Below are 22,753 nucleotides of genomic sequence, written 5' to 3' on the forward strand. Positions count from 1 at the left end.
ATGATCCATGGGTAAAAAAACACCATGAAGCATCCTATGGGCTTTAGCCCAACTTGATAATCCATGGAGCATTAGCTCACTATACAAGTATGGATGATTTACACAATCAACCCATATATTTAATTAGTCTCCTTTTGATTACTTAATTAATTCCAAATTAATTCTTGATAAATACTAATTAAATAATCTTATTAATATATTAGAACTTATAATATATTACCAAACCGTAAGTATTATTTCTCTCATTTTAGTCTATCCAAATGCATGATGCCATGAAACCCAAATGGACCATGCCGAGTCTGGTCAAGTATATTACCAAACCTTAAGTGATATGGACTTAGACACTAATCCAACAATAAAAGCCCTCAAGTTTTCAGGGTTTTGTCGGCTTTGCCCAAAGTTGAATTTTATGTCTGTTTTTACCCTAACATTTTCCAAAAAATATTCGGTTTTACCCTTTTACCAGTGATAGCAGGTTACCATTATATTAACTTCGCAAAAAAAAAAACCATTAAATTTACAGTTTTTTTTACGTTTTACCCTTAATTTTATAATTTTTTAACACTTTTACCCTATGTATTTTTTTTTTCATATTATACGTATTCAAGCAGACTAATCATATGTGACATCCCTATTTTCACGGCCAGAAAAAACCGATTTTGTTTATGCTTTGTAAAAACTAGAGTACTTCTTTTCATAAAAATGTTGCGAAATTTGTTCCCAGAAAAACATGTTAAATACGTTATCAAAACATTTTCGAAGAAACGTATTTTGTTCATTTTAAAACGTTTGGGATGTCATCGTCAATACAAAAACATAAGCATAAACAGAACTTACATTTATTTACACTAGTGATCTACATCTCTTTAATCTCTCAGTGTAATGTGACTTCATAACAACACCTGTGATATAAATAAACCGAGTAGGTCAAGTTGGGAAACCTGGTGAGTACATAGGGTTTTCAACCCACAATAATATAATTATTATGTTTAAACAATCAAACAACCAACCCAATTACCCATCCCCATTATCTTCTTTAGTCTTAAGAATCTACCCAAAATACGTGCCCACCAAGGGTTAGGGTATCATCGCCTGAACTCGTAATTCATAGTAAGGGGGTTAGAGTATCATCGCATGAATACATAGTTACAACATCGCCTGAACTCGTAATTCATCACCTACAGGTTATGAGCCTGCTGGTGTTTCCAAGGGGTTGTCCATAATAGTTCGTGGTCACCATCTATACTCTGGTAGATGACTACATCTCCAAATTGTCGGACAAGGTTGTAGTATCCTACATCACTGATTCATCATCACCTATCTATCCTCACCTAATTATTACCACCTTCCTATCATCACCTATCTCTCATTATTTTATTTCAACACACCAACTATTTCATCTACCCATGTTTTATCCCAACATATTTGAAGATATAAAATAAACATACAGTTTAAATCATTTAAAACATGTATAAAATCATTCATCCAACATAGATAACAAGTATTCAGATAATATGCACACATAGCACGTAATTTATGTAAAATACTTCATATCTATGTGTAAGATGAAAGTAACTATGCACTCACTTGAAAGGTGGTGACTCAGCACTCGGACAATGCTTCGATACTCTCAAAATAATTTCCTTTGATAAAACCCAGTATCAATACCACTAGGGTTTAGTCTAACGATAACCGCGACAAATTAATAGTCTGACTATTATTATTATTATTATTATTATTATTATTATTATTATTATTATTATTATTATTATATAAGCGTTAAGTAACACTCAATATAACTCATAATAATAGCCTAAGTAATTATTTTAAGGACCTAATAACATTACTATATTGTAACATAAGCTATACTAAAGATAGGATAGGTACAACTCACTTACAGCGGGTTTTTCGCAAAACCGGGCTTCGCTGGAGCAGCGTTCCCGAGACGAAAGGCTCTTTTCTCGGGACTCCAGGAGCCTCAGGGCTTCCTTTGGGTGCTAGGGGGTTTACTTAGACTTTAGGGGGCTTAAGGGAGGTTAGAGAGAGAAAGTTGAAGGGTGAGGTGTGAGGAAGTTGGAATGCCTGACACCTCTATTTATAGGCTGAATTCCCGATGGACTCGCCGATTAAGAGGACCTATTCACCGAGTTGGGGCATGTGCCAGCCTTCTGGTAGTGCCACGTGTCCAATTCTGGTGGTGCCACGTCACCCCCTATCGCGTATCAGCCTTCAAACTTAGAAAAATCATAAATCTCACATACGAGCTCCATTTTCAATGTTCTTTTTTTCAATGCGTAGGTAACATCAAGATCTACAACTTTCATTTAGACTCCATCGGCTAATTCTCGACCGATCTCAAATTTAACAGTAGGAGGTGTTTAGACTGTTAATTGACCGCGAAGAATTCGTAACTCCTTCATACGGACTCCATTTTCGTCTATCTTTTTACCGTTGAGTTACTATTAATGAGATCTTCAAATCTCATTTAGGTCGTGTAAGCCAAAAACCACTCGAACTAAAATTCGAGTTTCGGGTCGTGCACTGCTAAGCCAAATCTTAGAAAATTTATAACTTCCTCATACGAAGTCAGATTTGGGCGTTCTTTTTTTTTTGTTCTCAGTTTAACATATGCTACAACTTTCGTTTAGATTTCTAAGGGTAAAAGTCGCTCCATCATAAATTTACTATTTACGCTTCCCGGTGTCGTGTCGGTGCCGTAAAACTTCGACGGGCCATAACTTATTCGTTATAACTCGGATTTCAGCGTTCTTTATATGTACGGAAACCTTGAGACATATTCTACAACTTGGTTAAGACTATTTATTATAAATAATCTTTTTCCAAAAAGTCATTTTCGACAGTTATTGTCTCTAAATTGACTAGCCCGGATCTACGGGCATTACAGTTATCTCCCCTTTAGGATGATTACGTCCCAGAATCATGAACGAAACAGGGCTCGTATAATGACTCCATACATGATCTCTTCATCCTAGGTAATAATTATAACTTTTATATTCCTTCAAGTCTATCTCTTAGACTTATTGACTGTAAGCAGTACTTGATCGTGCACCTGCTCTCTACCTTAAGCTAGACTCCAAATTATGACCTTCAAGTCACAATCTCGATCCTCACTGGATATGAACTTGAGATAAGTTCTTTTATTACTACTATGGATCGATGTGTCATATTCTAATGACCTATCATCGTATGTTGCAACGCTTAGACTTAGGTCTCTTAGAGTCAAATTCTGGAATGGAATATGCCTTCCTTCATGGTCTAATGTGATATAATCACATTTTAACATGTAGCATTTCTAGCTACCAACTTATTTAACAACAAGCGCGATACTTCTATTGATCGCTTTGATTTCAATTGTTTGGTTTAAGTCAGACGCTACATCAAACTTGGTTCTCTGAACCACGTAACCTACTCATCGTAGTCAGACTTAATGTGATATGACCACTAGGGTCGGAATAACAATTGTCTTCTTAGTCATTTACCGAAACGATGGTAACAACATTCTTGAATAAAACGGAATCAATTATTGGCTTCTTGGTAACCTTGTGACTTTCCTTGATCCGAGTGTGAGTCCTGTGCTTCCGGTAGTGTAGGCCTCTACTACCATTCACACCTACTCATACTCGTCTCAAGTATTGTCTCGCAGTCTCCAAGTCACCATACAAGAAAATCACATAACAGTTTAACACACCAGATAACAAAACGAAGGATTTATTATTTCTCGAAATTATTACATAGGTGTTCAAGTTCACCCTAGACTATGCCTCTAATAGGCTACATCATACGATACTATGGTTACTGCATGACTTGATCTTCGGATATGAAGTCCTCATCCTTGATTCCTCGCATGGTTTTCTGCTTCGTCGAGGATCATGTGGAATGCCCTTGGCCTTGGTGGTGTGTTTGGCCTTGCTGATTCATTCTTCTTTGGGCAATTCTTTGAAAGATTCCCCCCTTCTTTACATTCATAACACAACCTCTTGTTGGATGTACACTCATTGGCATAATGCCCAGACTTTCCACACTTGAAACATGTCACCTCTTCACCGCATTTTCCAAAGTGTTTCTTCTTGCATTTATCACACCATCTTGCTTCACCTCCTCCTACAGGCTTGGAGAATTTGCTCTCCTTGTTGGACCTTGAAGATCCTTCAAACTTCCGCTTCTCTCCTGCCTTATCTCTTTCTAGACCTTTTTCTCTTATCTGGGTCTCTATGTTCTTAGCTTCCCTAACAATTGTTTTCAAGGTAGTTGCCATTTTGACCATTGGGCCAAAGTCAGTGGGCAATCCGTTAGCAAACCTATCAATCTTGGAGATTTTAGTAGGAACCAAGTAGGGAAATAGCTTCATCCTCTCGGTGAATGCGGTGGCGTACTCATCAACACTCATCTTCCCTTTCTTCAGGTTCTGAAACTCGTTGTTTAGGTCTATCAGATCTATCTCTGAGCAGTACTGCATTTTCAACTGTTCCAAGAACTCTTCCCATGAAATCCTTAAGGCTTCTCCTCGTGGCATCATATCTGCCAATAGCTTCCACCAGCTCAAGACTCCTGTTTTCAGCTGTCTTACTGCGAAGACAGTCTTCTGTTTCTCGCTACAGCCGGAGCTTTCAAACACCATCTCCAACTCAGAGATCCAATCCATAATCTCAACCGGCTTTGGGCTTCCTAAGAGACTTAGAGGTTTCACACCTAAGAAATTCTTGTACATTCGCCCATCCTTGTCGTTTCTCCTTTCCGGGTCATCCCTTCGTTCACCTTGAGTCCTCACTTGACTCACTTGGTGACTGTAGTTCCCTTCCTCCGACTACTCGGGAATCAGTTTGAGTTGCTCAATGGGAATAGTAGGTTTGTCCGTATCCAACATCTGCCTCATTTCTTCCCTTTGTTCAACTAACATAGCTCGAATCATGGCTTGTACACCAGCCATGGTGATTGGCTCGGGTACATCTTCTACTACGACAAGTATTTGCTGAATCACCGGGGGTTGATTCCTATTCCCATTTGCATTCCCAGATCCACTGCTGGTTTTTGCCATTTTGATCTATACATCGAATAAGGTGAATCTAGATCTTAATTTAGGATTGACATTTAAATCAACCTTATCACTCCGAAACGTTTATATGTCGTATTCGTACGTTTAGAATCCTAAACACATAAGGTTTCCAGATCCGGTTGGCAACATACCATAGATCCGATCAAACTATAGCATAAAGCATAACAAATCATTTAGCACATAAAAGCAATTTAGGCATCATTCCAAAAATAAGCTAGTGCTTGTGTCTATTCAGGTGTATTACCTGAATCTATTAGACACACTCCTCACAATCATCACTTAGCATTCTAAGTTTAAGTCTAGAAATTTCCTACAAATTCCTAGTTCGCTTAAACTAATGCTCTGATACCAACTGTGACATCCCCATTTTCACGGCCATAATAGACCGATTTTGTTTATGCTTTGTAAAAATCAGAGTACTTCTTTTCATAAAAATGTTGCGGAATTTGTTCCCAGAAAAACATGTTAAATATGTTATCAAAACATTTTCGAAGAAACGTATTTTATTCATTTTAAAACGTTTGGGATGTCATCGTCAATACAAAAACATAAGCATAAACAGAACTAACATTTATTTACACTAGTGATCTACATCTCTTTAATCTCTCAGTGTAATGTGACTTCATAACAACACCTGTGATATAAATAAACTGAGTGGGTCAGGTTGGGAAACCTGGTGAGTACATAGTGTTTTCAACCCACAATAATATAATTATTATGTTCAATCATCAAACAATTAACCCAATTACCCATCCCCATTATCTTCTTTATTCCTAAGTACCCTCCCTAAGGATTTATCCTAAGGGTCGTCTCCTACATCATATTTTACCTCTCATCTCCTTACATCGCATCTCCTTTTATGTTTGTTCCTAAGGACTTTCCCTAAGGATCATCGCCTACATCGCCTAGACAGTATTGATTCAGGGATTACTCCCTCAATACGTGCCCACCAAGGGTTACGGTATCATCGCATGAATATGTAGTTACAACATTGTCTGAACTCGTAATTCATAGTAAGGGGGTTAGAGTATCATCACATGAATACGTAGTTACAACATCGCTTGAACTCGTAATTCATCACCTACAAGTTATGAGTCTGCTGGTGTTTCCACGGGGTTGTCTATAATAGTTCGTGGTCGCCATCTGTACTCTGGTAGATGACTACATCTCCAAATTGTCGGACAAGGTTGTAGTATCCTACATCACCGATTTATCATCACCTATCTATCCTCACCTAATTATCACCACCTTCCTATCATCACCTATCTCTCATTATTTTATTTCATCACACACAAACTATTTCATCTACCCATGTTTTATCCCAACATATTTGAAGATATAAAATAAACATACAGTTTAAATCATTTAAAACATGTATAAAATCATTCATCCAGCATAGACAACAAATATTCAGATAATATGCACACATAGCATGTAATTTATGTAAAATACTTCATATCTATGTGTAAGATGAAAGTAACTATGCACTCACTTGAAAGGTGGTGACTCAGCACTCGGACAATGCTTCGATACTCTCAAAACAATTTCCTTTGATAAAACCCACTATCAATACCACTAGGGTTTAGTCTAACGATAACCGCGACAAATTAATAGTCTGACTATTATTATTATTATTATTATTATTATTATTATTATTATTATTATTATTATTATATAAGCGTTAAGTAACACTCAATATAACTCATAATAATAGCCTAAGTAATTATTTTAAGGACCTAATAACATTACTATATTGTAACATAAGCTATACTAAAGATAGGATAGGTACAGCTCACTTACAGCGGGTTTTTCGCAAAACCGGGCTTCGCTGGAGCAGCGTTCTCGAGACGAAAGGCTCTTTTCTCGGGACTCCAGGAGCCTCAGGGCTTCCTTTGGGTGCTAGGGGGTTTACTTAGACTTTAGGGGGCTTAAGGGAGGTTAGAGAGAGAAAGTTGAAGGGTGAGGTGTGAGGAAGTTGGAATGCCCGACGTGTCCAATTTTGGTGGTGCCACGTCACCCCCTATCGCGTACCAGCCTTCAAACTTAGAAAAATCATAAATCTCACATACGAGCTCCATTTTCAATGTTCTTTTTTTCAACGCGTAGGTAACATCAAGATCTACAACTTTCGTTTAGACTCCATCGGCTAATTCTCGACCGATCTCAAATTTAACAGTAAGAGGCGTTTAGACTGTTAATTGACCGCGAAGAATTCGTAACTCCTTCATACGAACTCCATTTTCGTCTATCTTTTTACCGTTGAGTTCCTATTAATGAGATCTTCAAATCTAATTTAGGTCGCGTAAGCCAAAAACCACTCGAACTAAAATTCGAGTTTCGGGTCGTGCACTGCTAAGCCAAATCTTAGAAAATTTATAACTTCCTCATACGAAGTCAGATTTGGGCGTTCTTTTTTTTTTTTTTGTTCTCAGTTTAACATCTACTACAACTTTCGTTTAGATTTCTAAGGGTAAAAGTCGCTCCATCATAAATTTGCTATTTACGCTTCCCGGTGTCGTGCCGGTTTTGCCGTAAAACTTCGACGGGCCATAACTTATTCGTTATAACTCGGATTTCAGTGTTCTTTATATGTACGGAAACCTTGAGACATATTCTACAACTTGGTTAAGACTATTTATTATAAATAATCTTTTTCCAAAAAGTTATTTTCGACACTTATTGTCTCTAAATTGACTAGCCCGGATCTACGGGCGTTACATCATATTTATAAACGAAAAAAATTTATTTAAATATTGTATTTACATTTTTAATGTTAATTCTTATATATATATATATATATATATATATATATTCATAATTATATGTGTGTATGGGTTTTGTTTCTTGGATAAACCATTTATGATGTAAAAAAAACAAATTAATATGTTTTTAGAACTACAAATACGTATTTTTATGTATTTAAAAATATACATATCAATAAAAAAACTTGTTAATTCATAAACATGTTTATATAAGTATATACATATATTTTTAGAAGTATAAATATGTTTTTGATATATGTTTTTTTAAGTATAAATATATTTTAGAAGATAGATACATATTAATATATAAAAATATAAAAATATGTATTTATATTTATAAAAACTATATCTATAAAACACATATTCATAATTATACAATATATTAAAGTTCTCCAACCTTAGCCAGAGTAAAATAGCTAAGGTATTGGCATAAATGGTCCTTTTGTGGCTGATCTTTACAGATGGGTATTTTATGTCATTTTCTATAACATTGGTGGGCACGTGTTTTTCTGTATTTCTTCACCGCTTTGCGATCCAATGAGATTCCAATTAGTGTCCCTCAATTTTCGTCCCTGTATTTTCATTTTGGCTGTACTTTCATTGGATTGACGAACTTTCTGTTCATTGTATATATTATTATTTTGGAACAATTTTATATATATTTTCTCCAACAGTCAAAGATATTGTTCATTCTATACACGGGGCGTCTTCTGCTTTAGCACCGCTAATTTCAATGGTTTTGACGTTCCACCTAACACACCGATTCCCACTGTTTCTCTTATCTTACTTCTTCCAACTTCTAGATGCCTCCCCCTCCACTGCCTACTACTCCTTTATTCCGTTTCCTTTCGTCGCTTCCATTTTCTCTCCTAAATATGCAACAGTGCTTTTGATATGTGTTTTTCCTAATCGACCCATAAATGTTTATGTCGGTTCTCCCATCTGCTTAATCAATACCTCTTCCATCGAAGAACCACAACTAACAGAGATGGCGACCGCCGGTTACTGATTATGACCACCGACTCCGACTATTTTCGTCTTGATTGCTTATTTGAAGACATCATAGCTTCCGATGTCTTGAGTCGGTTTCCTCCTTACCGTCTCCCCTACCTCCAGTGTCATCCAATCGAATGTTTAGAGTGACATTTATACCAATTTGATCTCCATGAAACTGATTTTATACGGTATGTGAAACTGTACCTTCGATTTCATCTGGTCTTCCATCTAATTTTTGTGTACTGCGCTCGGGTGACCATCTCCTGCATCCGCAAGGGTTCTTCGAAAAGGTGTGTGTTGGTTGGCACCGAATTCTGGGATTTCTTTGATAACTGATCCTTTTGATGCGTCGGTAGTCTCGACATTGATGTTGTGAATAAAGAAGTTATTTTTCGCAATTTTCCATTAGATGTTGAATATTATCGAGGTATAGCATCATCAACTAAATTATTACTATTATTATTCTTTTCTTTTGCTGACAGTCATTTTTTATGAAAGCAATTGGAACCTAACTCTTGATTTACAAGCTATGGACAGGGCTCATCGGTTGGGTCAAACCAAAGATGTTAGTTTCCTTACTTCATTTATTGTTTTTTTTTTTTTAACTAAAACGACCTTAACAAAAATGTATGTTTGTTGGCTGGTGTAGGTTATAGTGTACAGGTTGATATGTTATCAGTGATTTCATCAGCAGGTAGACCTATCACTCTATCCTTCCAGCAACACGGTAACAGTTCCTTTTTTTTTCAAATTTATGAATGATGTTTAAAAGAGGAAGGATTTTGATGCAGACATTAACAATTCATCAAAGTTCAAATATAAAGGTGAAGGACATTACTATCCAAAACAAAGTTAGGTAAAGGTTACAGTCAATTGGATACTTTACAGTCTTTTGTGCATTCAATTTGAATACAATCAGATGAATCTATATACAATATAACATTATCCATCCTGTTTTAAAATTGTGTGGGTTGTGTGCAGAACTTCCTTCTCATGTCAAAAAGTGAAGATTATGATATGAAGCTTATTCATTTTGTTCTTTATGATCTCATTAGTCCAGTTAAGCATTTCAATCACACAACGAAATGATGCACACCAGGTGTTTGATCTTTTGCTTATTGTCTATGTCTTTGATATTTTTTTTGCAGGTTTCTCCACTGGTATGTATCAACAAAAAAACAAGTTGTTTTAAAGTTACTGATCATATACACAAATTGTTTGGTGCTATTGATGGATTGTAGGTAGTTATTTAATACACAACTTCCATTTTTAAATTATAAATTGTTGAAATAATTGTACATACATAAAAGAATTGACAAGCATTCATCATCTTCCTGCTCATCTGCTCTTCCTCAAAGGTTAGTTTTTCGTTTATTTCTCTGTATATATGTCAGTATGCTCTTTTTGTACCAAGTTTGCGTTAATTCATTGTGTATGTGAAAGTGTCTTTTTCATGCAATTGCTAAGGAAAAAATTTGTGCATAAGATTTTTTGACTTCTCTTTTAATTTATTGAGAGTTGTAAGGCGAAATTTCGAGGTTGTTTGATTTAAGATAACTTTTTTTATAAGTCGAAATCATGAGGTTAAGATTGACATTTTCAAGTGAAAAAAGAGCAATGTACTTTCTGATTAATGTTGGTTTGTAATTCAAATCCCTTTATCTCAGTGTATGTTCTTTTAACTTTTTTATCTCTACATAAATTTTAAGCATCATATCTTCAAATTTGACGAAGATTATCAATTGTGATTATGGTCAGGTATTGAAACCCTTTTCATGAATAACAGTATAAGTGAGTAGTTTTCAACTTAAAAAAAATCGTTTTGACAACATTGATCTGCTTATCAATTTGTGTGTGCGTGTGTGTATGCTTTTTTTTTTTAATGGTAAAAAACGGGCTGGAAGGAACTTAACGAGAAGCATTTCTTTCAATTTGACCATGTTGAGCCATTTAAGACAATTATATGTTTTACTCTCCACATTTTAATTGGTTTTTAAACATAATGTGCAGTTTGAAGCAAGTGTTTTCATTCTTGATTTTAACGGATGCCCAGTTTTTTTTTCCGTTTTTAGGCCTACAACTAACTTGACATCATTCCATATTTGGAATTGGTGCAGGTTTTTCTTCAAAATCAGGAACCTGTATTATGCTATTAAAGGGCAATTTGGTCAATCTTTGTTCAACCTTAAAGATTGAAAGTTATTACATAGTTTTGTGACCATGAAAGGGCAAAATTAGAATAACAAATGAAAAAGGGAAACAACAAAAGAAGTAAAAGGTTTTTAAACACTTTTAGACAGGTTTGGTTCCTGCCCGTCCGGGGTTATCTCTGCTCGGTTCCGCAATCAATCCCAGATCCATCCATTTGAGGGGGGTCAAATTCTGCGCTCTTATAATTGCTTAGATAGAAGGGTTCAAAAATCGTATACTTTTTCGATGCCCTCTATCGGCGATAGTTCGACGGACTACTTTTGCGATGTCTGTCACATGAAGAAGCTCAGCAAGCCTTGCAAGAAGTACATGCTTTACTAATGCATAGTAATAGTGGTTTGCTGGGTTGGTTTTGCTCTCTACCTTCTCACGGGGATGGAAACAAGAGAGGTCAACTGGAGTGGAAGCCAAACGAAACGACGGGGCCGAAAATCTGTGATCGACCCGAAGAACCCTTACCTTGATGCCTACAGAAAAATTGATTTGACAGTGATGGCAAGAATCCGAGAAAGACTGTTTTTTCTTTTTCTTATTCTTGTGTTGTTTCTGAATGGCATCATAGCTACACGAGGGAAAGCGATGCTGCCTACTCTGCTCTGCCGCAAAAGGGGGCCGCTTTCTTCCCCCCAAAAATGCCAGTTCCACCATCAGGGCCCAGCAAGCACCATAATTCTGATGCTCCAAGGGCATTTTTCTTTCTTGACTCCTCAAGTCTTTTCTGAGTTTATCATTGGGCTGTTCATTTCTCTTAATTATCATTTAATGGATCAGGGGCATTTTCACTAAAGTGCTATTTTTCTGCTTACTGTTGTTTTTCACTTTTGGCTAGCTAGCAATTGGTTTGAAGTTAATGTTTTTTAAAGCCCGAATGAATGCATTCAGATGCAAACCATATACGTATTTGTCTTTCCTTTTTTTTTTCTGTCTCAGTTAACGTTTTTAAATGGTATGTAAAGGTTGTTGAGAATGTTAGATCAATTACTAGCCATGTTCTAATTGGCAAAACATGTCCTTTTCCCTTTGTGGTGACAAAAAAATTCTCCTTTAAATTGTGGAATACATTTATTGTTATTATTTAATTTCAAATTATGTAATATGACAACATTTTCTCTCCCCTTTTGTTATGTTCAGCTTGCTAATTTTATGGGTCGTTTCCACTGGTTAACATGTCCCCGAAAGGTAGCTTTCTTTGTTAGCAGTTCAGTTTTTTTTTTCACAGAATAGAATATAAAATTGCAAAACATTACATTTTTTACCGTGTAATATTTTATGACAATTTTGTTAAAATAAAAGTAATAAAGATAATTGATTGGCAAATTTGCACCATATATATAAAGAACACTTCAAAACGATGTTTAATGCGGTAATTATACTTACTTTCTTTCGGTCAATGGCATATTTTTTGTGCAGGGCTAAGGAGAGGTTGCAAAAGAGGGTGATCGTCAATTTTCTCACAAGGGTAAATGGATGTTGGATCGATTGGAGAACAAAGAGGTTGTGAGGTTACATACACATTATTGAATCAACGGTTTTATTTGCTCATTCATGAACCGTTAAGGGAGTATAGTTTTCTTTTTTATGTTTTTCATTACTATTTGTGTATGCTATATATTTGATATGGTATGGCAGGCTTTCAATTTGGTTTCCGGTTTCGTTTGAAAAGAAATTGAGTTCTTACTCTGCGGTTGATAGAAACGTAATAATCAAGCTAATGAATAATGAATATTAAACGCAGTAGCATTTAACTATAACAAAAAAACCAACAATGAAGGATTCTGGAAAAAGGATATTGAAGGCTTCCGACCCTCGCAAAGCGAGGGACACTTTTCTAGTTATAAAAATATTATTTACCTTTCTAAATGATATAACCATGCAAAAACACAAATATACACAAACAAATATATATATATATATATATATATATATATATATATATATATATATAACATTAAAGAAAATATTTAATTAAATATTTTTTTGTATATAAATACGATTTTTCTGCATGAATATGTATATTATGAAAAAAATATACTTAGGGTAAAAGTGTAAAAAAAATTATAAACTAAAGGGTAAAAACGCAAAAAAATGATAAACTTAAGGGTTTTTTTTTTTGCGAATTTAATATATAATGGTAACCTGAAAAATCTGTTATTACCGGTAAAAGGATAAAACCGAACATTTTTTCGAAAATGTTTGGGTAAAAACGGACATAAATTTCAACTTTGGGCAAAACCGACAAAACTCTAAGAACCTAAGGGTTTTTATGACATTAACCCTATTCAAAAAGCAAAAAACATAAAATAATTGTTTAAAACATAAAAAATTTATCAAAGCAACCATACACAACACGATTAAACAAGTAAAACAATAACCTAACCATTAAATCAACAAACAACCATAATCATTGTTAGAACGGTATTTACAGTGAGCATATGATTTTTTTTTTCTCATTAGCTCTGATATACACACGTACAAAATATTTCTGAAATAATTTCCTCAAATACAACATAAATACATTAAATTTTGTTAAAGATCTATAAAAATACTACATATGTCAGAAATATGTAAAGACTTTTGAATCTATAACCGACTATCTTCATCTAAATAAATATTTTCATATAAAAATATAAGAACGGTTGTGATACATCTTTTGCAAAAATGCCTATGTTAACGATCTCTGCAACAAAAATAAACAAACCAAAACACTACAAATAAACAAAAACCAACAAATCTTTAACATATGAGAAAGTGAAGATGATGATATTTCCATATCTGTTCTTAAATCTATATAACGAACAAAAAATCTCAAAAAAAGTACTGTTTTTTTGTCTCTTCTGTAAGTTCTAGATGAGGAGAGAAAAAATGATGGAAAACCAAAAAAAGAAAGGGAAGAATAAAAAAATGTTTCTGAAGTATAATGGAAGCACAAATTCATATCTTAATTCGAATTTTGGCTTAGAAGGATTTTCATGTGATTTATAGTGAGATTTCTATGAAGTATAATGTCTCTATTGGTCAAAATTGGTTCATGTGGATCACCACTATCATTTAATCACAACCATCTAAATTTAATCAATGGTTTAAATTTAACCTCCTTGTTTTTAAGACTTGTTCTTAAAATTTTTCACATTCTTATTTTATATATATATATATATATATATATATATATATATATATATATATATATATATATATATATATATATATATATATATATATATATATATATATGGGTAAATTACACCATTCGTCCCTCGTACATATGCCAAAAAGCACGTTTAGTCCCTATTTTCAAAAATTAACTCGAACCGTCCCTAGATTTGTTTTTTCTTGCACGCTTAGTCCCTATTGACATAAAATGACTATTTTGCCCTTAATAATTTGTTTTTTTTAATTTAATTGAATTTATTTATCATTTTATATTTGTAACAAAAAAGAAAAATAAAAAATATTATGTCCAAATCCACCCACCCCTCCTTTCCCTTTCCCAGATTCTATCCCTCTTTTTCACCCATTCATCTTCCTTTCGAACTCATCTTCCGCTCTAATGATCGACACCCCTGAAACTATTCTGACGAGATCATGAAACCATACACCCTCAATGCACGGTGTAGAAAAAAAGCAACAACAGAGAGAAAGAAGCTAGTGGCAGTTCAAATCTGTGTTTCAGATGGGAGTTTCATATCCGACGGAGTTGGTGGTGTTTAAGGTGGTTTTTGGTAAAAAAAATCCTCCCTCTTTCGCCTCTAAACCCACTGATCAGAGAGAGAAATAAGTTGAGGGAAACAAAATCGATAAGAGGAAGAGGAATAAGAGATCAAGGAGATAGGTTTTCTGGAACTGAAATAAAATCCTCCATGTGTCGCCTCCAATCCACCACTGTCCTCCCCCGCAAGCCATTGACGTTGTAAGTAATGGATTTGCACTTCGTGGATCTGCACTCCATCGATATGCACTCCAGAGATCGTCTCTTCGAACTCTTTTAGGTGTTGGCGCAGGAGACGTTTGATTTAGAGATGAAGGAGATAGAAGGGGTTAATGAAGTCTGGTCGAATGTGGAGGGGGGCGACGACGTCTGGTCGAAGAAGAACGTTGTCTTCCCCATTTTGATTTTGCCCTAATTTTGGCTTGTTTGCATGATAATTGGTTTGTTAATATTTTTTGTGTTTTCTGGTAGTGATGATTGAGCGATGACAGGTGGTGTTTGAAGGGGGTGGGGTGAGCTGAGAGCAGATTTATGGTGGTGGTTGTCTATGTTTCCGGTGGTGGTGTGCAGGTTTTCGATGGTGTTGTAGATGTCTGATGAGCGTAGTGGTTTAGTGTTCTTCAAAAAAAGAGAAAGAGCATGTAAAATTGTTAGGTGGACCCACAACTTTAATTAAAATATTTTTTAATAATTAAAAATAATCAAAAATATTAAAAACAAATGAAAAAGAAATTACTAAGGGCATTTTGGTCATTTCAAGTCTCACAGGGGATGAAACATGCAGATTTAAACTAACGAGGGATGAAGCATGCACCTTTCTACGGTATAAGGGACGGTCCGAGTTAATTTTTGAAAATAGGGACTAAACGTGCTTTTTGGCACATGCACGAGGGACGAATGGTGTAATTTACCCTATATATATATATATATATATATATATATATATATATATATATATATATATATATATATATATATATATATATATATATATATATATATATATATATATATGAGAGAGGAGAGTTCAATTGAGAAAAAAAAAGTTAAGAATGGGGGAATCATTCTCAGCCACTCATTTATTTTTGCCGCAAAAGCCTCCGTCGTACCAGCAGAAATGGGAAAGGAATAGACATGTGTTTTCCAACAAAACATGTTTCCTTAAACTATGCTAATCATTACCTTAATATATACAAAAACATAGTATTTTCGTTTTTTTTTTTTTTTTTTTTATAATTTTTAAGAAGTTATTTTTATCGAAAAATGATTTTAAATATACCAAAATTCATGATTTTTTATTCTCTACAAATAGATATCCATATTGATATAGTTTTAAGATAAAATATATATATATATATATATATATATATATATATATATATATATATATATATATATATATATATATTTTTTTTTTTATATTTTCAGCTATCGTTATTCATAAGTGAATAAAAATGAATCAGGTTTTTACTACAGTACATTCGTTATTCAGCTATTAATAAAAACTATGATTATTATTATTATTATTATTATTATTATTTTTTTTTACAATTGAAGTATCATTCATATATGAATATAGCATATAATAAACATAATATATTCATATTTAAGTATTAGACGATGCATTCACTTATGAATATTACATAGTATATTCACTTGTGAATATTAGATGGTATATTCACTTATGAATGTTAGATAATATTTTCATATCTGAATATTACATAGTATTACATGGTATATCACATGTGAATATTACATAGTATATTCATTTGTGAATATTAGATGATATATTCATTTATGAATATTACATAGTATATTCATATATGAATATTACATAATATATTCACATATGAATATTACAATGTATTTTCACAAATATATATAATTTTTATATGTTATTCACATATGAATAACATACAGACTTGCATATTTGTTTTTTTGTTTTAATAATCATATACTGAGAAAACATATTCATATATGAATATAACGTGGTAATTTAGTTCATGCATTTCATCAAACAGTTGGAGTGCATACAATTTAACTTTTTTTAAAAATGTTAAAAACATGATATTTTGACTATTTAAATCTTACAAAAGAGTAGATTGATAGAGAATTATATGAAATTTTTCAAAAAAAACAATTTGATATTTTTCTAACCTCAATTTTCAAGTTTTATTTGATAATCGATGTTGAATGAATGATATGAAGTGGATTTTTGTTGATTATCGATGATGTTGATCTAATAACGCTGGGAGTATAATTAATCATAGTTGTTGAAAATCTGATCGTATTCAAGCACAATTGAAGGTTGAATTGAAAGAACCAAAAACGAATTTTTGTTGTTAACTGTTGAATCGTGTTGATTATTGACGAAGATCGATGATTGATTAGCACTGGATGATGTTGATGATGGTTTAATTGAAGAAATTTGGATGATTGTTGAAAGTTGGAGAAGAAATTTGGATGATGAACGATGAATGAGTTTGAACTACAGATACGTATTTGAGATTGAAGGCTGTTCTCATATTTACAAGTTTGTCACCGTGTCTTTTTATGCTTGAATAAAATGAGTGGCTGAGAATGATTCCCCATTCTCAACCTTTTTTATTTTCTCAATTGAACCCACCTCTATATGAGACTTGGTTGTTAAAGATATTCTTGCCTATATTATTGTGAACATTAGTCACAAGTAAAAAAGTAAAAAAGTTATCATCAACATTTCTATCTTATTAAACCCATCTTAAAACTATTTTACTGTAACCTTGGCCCTCACATTGATATTTTTATGTTGGATTTGTACTTTAGAGGACATCTCTAAGCAAGGTATATATTTGGTTTGCTAGATATAACGAAATATAAAGGAATTGAAATATTGAATTTCATTCATTTTTGTGAAAATGAGACATGTTTTAACTTTATTTATGTGAAGATTACTCACCAGTAGAAAAATGATCATCTTATTAAGCCCATCTTAAAACTAATTTACTGTAACAATGGTCCTGACATATTTCAATGGCTTGTTAAGTTTTGAAGTCAAAATTGGCAAGAAAACCAACCAAAACAAAAAATGACGCATGGCAATCTTGTTGACAGTAATTATTTAATTCAATATTTTCACCGATCAATTTTTTTTTTGGGCATAAAGAGTTGAGCTCACATTGACATTTTTATGTTGGGTTTATACGTCAATGGGTATCTCTAAGCAAGTTATATGTTTGGTAGATAAAATAATTGTTAATATTTTTTTGCAAAAGAATAATATGATCATTTTAACATTTTGTTCTGTCTTATTATATTTTTACAGTAAATACCAAAAAGTCTCGAAATTTTGATTTGTTGAGAACCCCAAACTAATTGAGCCGTTAGACTCTCAAATTTTTTAAAAATCTTTCATTAAACAAAAATAAAATCAATGTGATTCAAGAAGCTTTATATTGATTTCATATAGGTGGGGGTAAGGTAAATTAGAGGTGGTCTCAACCATGGCTATATCTACCTGGATTACCTAAGTTAATATTTTGTGCACATGTCTATATTTAAATGGGTGAGCCTAATAAAACACCCTTTAAACATCTTATTTACCATTTTATAAAAAGTCAACCTATAATTAACTATTTATAATCAGTTTTTTCGGAAAACAATGCAATTTCAACCAATAAAAATATTTCAAAATTTAATTAGTGTGTTTGTATGGTAAAATGTGATGTCTTTTTAAACAATCTCATTTAAATCGGTTAGCCTAAAATTCAAGTAAATGAACTATTGTACACATACCTCTCTTCGTCTTCATTGATTCATTTGAGTAATCCAAGCTTGAGATGGATTTAGGTTTTTCAAACAAGTGTGTTAGTCCTCAAATGTTTAAACTTGTAAAAAGACCAATACTTTAAGATATGATAACCTTTATTTTCCATTGACAATTTCTAGAAAAACATAATGCCTCGAACGTGTCTTTCAAAGATTTATATATTTTATTTGAAAAAAGCTATTTATGTTATATTCTACGTCAAAAAGTACTCGCTTATTTTGGTCATCTTTGGTGGTTATTCCATTAAAATGCTTTTACTGTTACATACTACATGCAATTTAAATGGGATAAAACTGAATTAATGTAATATTTATTCTGTCATTAAAAGCGAAAAATCGTATCACTCCATTTAACCGATCTCCTCTCTCCTCCCCCGTTTTTCACTCTCTTCCTCAACTCTCCTCCACCTTCTCTCTCACTAAAGTTGGCGCCACCTTCCATGAACGCTCTTCATTCTTCACTTATTAGATCAGCGATGCCAAATCTCCTTACACAATCGAAATTCATGGACATGTACTCACACTGATCTATACGTATACATCGGGAAAAAAACAAGAGAACATGTGGCGATCATCGTTTCCGTTGCTGAAACAGGGCGTAGCGTCGGCGACGGCGAGTGGTAGGTGTAATCCGGCATCGTTTGGACCAACAATAACCGCTTTCGTTGAATCGAATAATGGAAAAATGTGTGGCTGTTTGTTCTCGAGTTCGGTCGGCGGAGGCGACGGAGTGGGGAGTGGAGGTAATGGTGGTAATCGTGCATCAATTGAGGAGGCGAATAAGCTGATGAAATTGGTGGACGTGGAGGCTTTGAAATCGAAGTTAGGGGCAGGAGGTAATGAGGTGGTTCGTTATTCGGAGCTTTTACAGGCGTGCGAGAGTTTAGGCCTAGCGAAATCTGCCGAGGAAGCGAAGATGCTCGCGAAAGTTTATGATGACGCTGGTGTTATTTTCATCTTCAGAGATAAAGCATATCTTCATCCTCATAAGGTATGCATCTGACAATATTTTTACCCGATTTCCCCAAATTTTTGATTGAATCGTCTGATTATTCAGTGAATTTGATCATCAGATCACATTTGTTGATTAATCGTCTTATTTCTCAAGTATTCGATTTGCCTTGTCTGTTATGAACACATTCATTCATCTCGATTGCTCTGAATAGTGTTTGGATAAGAACACACTCATAAAACTTTCTCCATTGATTTGAATTGTTCCGGAAATCAAATTAATCCTGTAGATCTAATGATCTATCAAACTAATCATATAAAGTCGATAATCAGGTGATGGATATGGTTCGAAAGGCAGTTCCTCTAGCCCTGTTGCCTGAAAACGATCCGAGTAAGGAAGAACTAAAAACGCTACAAGCAAAACAAGAAGAAATCGATGTGTTAGCACACAAGCAAGTCCGACGAATCCTTTGGGCTGGGCTAGGGGTCTCACTTGCACATATTTCGCTGTTTTTCCGTCTAACTTTTTGGGAATTTTCATGGGATGTTATGGAACCAATAACATTCTTCTGTGGATCTTCTGGTTTAATTATAGGTTACGCTTACTTTCTTGTCACTTCAAGAGACCCCACATATCAAGATTTCATGAAGAGGCTTTTTTTGTCACGTCAAAGAAAGCTTATCAAGAAGCATAATTTTGATGTTCAAAGATTCATGGAGCTTCAGAATAAATGCAAATCGACATCTTTTAGCTCAGCTTCGGGTTGCAGTGGTGGTGCTGGAAAATCGGGTTCTCTTGCATAGGCATTGACATTTGACATAAATGGTATGTTTCATAATACCGATTACTTTTTTTTTTTGGTAAGGGTAGGATGTAGGATAGTAATGGATTGAATTCCATTTATAAGTAAATTGGCACCATTTTCCTTTCAATTTTTTTGTTCTCATTTTCTCGGTCATATTTTGTGGAAATTGCTTTTGTTTTACATGCTTTTGGTTACAACTTTCACAAGTTGGAGATAAATATATTTATAAAAGTAGAGTATCTTTGGCAAAATTAGTGTGGAGAACAGTATGAATATGCTGAAGCTTGAACATGTAGTCTTATTTGTGTAAAAGTGTTGGAAAAAAAATAGTTGTAAGATTTTAAAAAATGTAAAATGATATCAAATCTAAAAGCTAAAAACTTAAACTAATTGAAGTAGATTTTGGATTAAGAAATTTTTGTTTACATCAAAAGGTTTAAGCTAAAAGCCTTAGAGATACTAGAGAAAAAACTATATATAAACGAATGTGATAAGATAAATACATTATAAAAGAAAACATAATAATTCTACATATAGAAGCGTGAATGGTACCTCTTTAATGTTTATCCTTTCAAATCTTTTTAATATTTTGTCATCATTTCAATAACTTTTATTGATCAAAAAACTTTTGGTATAAAATCATTTCAATGGTTAATCTTTTAAAAAACTATTTTTTTTAATTAATTAATTTATATTTCTTGTATGTTATAAAAACCACCGTCACGTTATATTTCATTTTTTTTTAAAATTTGACATATTTTTCTAAAAATAATATTAGTCGATATTTATATTTTAATAAATAAAAAATGATTAGTTTATTAGAAAGTATCTTACAACAATGTTTTTTTTAATCATTGGTATATATATCATTTTGAAAATTTTAATAATTACTTTTTTTTTAATAGTATAGATCTCTATAAAATAAATTTCAATATATCTTGAATATGTAATTAAATAGATTAAGTAATGAATAAAAGAATATTTAAATATAACTAAGGTGTAAAATAAATTACTATGTATGAAAATGATAACCAAAGGCTTCTAGCCCAGCGGTATCCGGTGTTGTCATCCATTCTTGAGGTTGAGGGTTAAAGTCCCGTCGTGGACATAAGTGGATTTAAGGTGTAGTTTATGAGTAGGTTATATTTGCCGTTTAAAAAAATGTATGAAAATGAATAAAACGTATAAATAATTGAAACCTTAGAGAATAAAATACCATGATTACAGAAATCGGGATTAATCGGCGATTAATTATGGATTAATCGTTTGTCGTTCTCCAACCGTCAATGATTAATGTATTAATCGGAAATTTGGATTGATCGGGTTTGACAGGAGTAATCGGTCTTGGCGGAATTAATCGGTCAACAAAGGTCAAAAAAAGTCAAAAATATTTTAAAAAAAATAAAAAAAAAATCAACTTTTTTTTACTCTAAAATTTTCAAAATTTCAAATATTATATTAAAATGTTCATATTTTCGTATTTTCTTTTGAAATTACTAATTCTTTTATTTTCTAATTTTGAAGTACTTGTTTTTTTTAAGATATATTAATATTTGATTAATTTTAATATTTTATTAATAATCTATGGTCCACGATTAATCCCCGTCAAAACCAATTAATCCCTTAACACCAGTCAATCGTCGAGCAATCGTCGAACGATTTTTACAACCTTGAAGAATATTAATAATTACTTGAAATCACATATTATAAATATAACTAAAATGCTCATTTGTTTTTGTGTTGCGGGACAAAGTTACTATTGCTAATAGTATAAGGAGTGATGTACATTGTATATGCCTAGATGCCTAAATTATAATTTTAATCTTTCAATTTTGTATATTACGCATTTTCAACCATTCTATTTTATCAAATGAAAATTTTCTATCTATTTACTTTTTAAAATATCATTTTCACCCCATCCACCTTTAACTTTGTAAAATATCACTTTTATCCTTTTGTTTTATAAATTTTTATGCTTATCCTATAGTATATATAAATACGATTTTCTTTCATCTACTTTATAAAATGCATTTTCTATCCCTCTTTTTTAAAATGTCACGTTGACTATCTCAACAAAGAAAATCACTAGAGCAAATACTATAATTGTTAATGCACAATATACAAGTATATTAATCTGTATAAAATGCAATTTTAATCCCCAAACTTTGTATAATTTGTTACTTGCAACCCTCAATGCGTAAAAGGAAAATTTAATCCATCAACTTTGTATAATCCATTACTTACAACCTCTGTATTTTGTAAAATGATATTTTTCATCATTTTACTTTTTAAAATATTACTTTCACCCCTTACACCTTAAACTTTGTAAATTGTTACTTTTTTCCCTTTGTTTTTTACTCCTAAATACGGAACAAAAATACGAAAAACCCGTTGCAAAATACGGGCTCAATTACTAATGGCAAACTACTTTATTTGTAAA

At 32.9% G+C, this 22,753-nt stretch overlaps 1 protein-coding gene and 1 long non-coding RNA gene across 3 annotated transcripts; both read left to right on the plus strand.

The window, feature by feature from the left end:
- The first annotated feature begins 8,436 nt into the window (after nucleotides 1-8,436).
- On the plus strand, nucleotides 8,437-12,689 carry LOC145065496 (uncharacterized). 2 transcript variants are annotated; one of them, XR_013688440.1, is made up of 8 exons: nucleotides 8,439-9,259; nucleotides 9,331-9,397; nucleotides 9,482-9,526; nucleotides 9,624-9,688; nucleotides 9,814-9,891; nucleotides 9,981-10,190; nucleotides 10,950-12,222; nucleotides 12,454-12,689. It is a non-coding gene; the product is annotated as an uncharacterized LOC145065496 (long non-coding RNA). The 2 variants fall into 2 exon arrangements; XR_013688439.1 differs by having other exon boundaries at nucleotides 8,437-9,259; nucleotides 9,981-12,222.
- Nucleotides 12,690-18,883: 6,194 nt separating this feature from the next.
- Nucleotides 18,884-20,564, plus strand: LOC145065495 (calcium uniporter protein 2, mitochondrial-like). Its single transcript, XM_079012491.1, has 2 exons — nucleotides 18,884-19,547; nucleotides 19,841-20,564. Exons 1-2 carry the CDS (start codon nucleotides 19,119-19,121, stop codon nucleotides 20,309-20,311), a joined length of 900 nt encoding a protein of 299 aa, XP_078868617.1. The 5' UTR covers nucleotides 18,884-19,118; the 3' UTR covers nucleotides 20,312-20,564.
- The last annotated feature ends 2,189 nt before the right edge of the window (nucleotides 20,565-22,753 follow it).

This window comes from Lactuca serriola, chromosome 8 (assembly GCF_051521515.1).
Source record: "Lactuca serriola cultivar US96UC23 chromosome 8, Lser_US96UC23_V15, whole genome shotgun sequence".
Classification (NCBI taxonomy): Eukaryota; Viridiplantae; Streptophyta; class Magnoliopsida; order Asterales; family Asteraceae; genus Lactuca; species Lactuca serriola.

What these genes read in the sequence shown, in the direction of transcription:
- LOC145065495 (XM_079012491.1), top strand. Translation starts at nt 19,119, where the DNA reads ATGTGGCGATCATCGTTTCCGTTGCTGAAACAGGGCGTAGCGTCGGCG. An exon ending in CATATCTTCATCCTCATAAG is followed by an intron (nt 19,548 to 19,840) that starts GTATGCATCTGA and finishes GTCGATAATCAG; the next exon opens with GTGATGGATATGGTTCGAAA.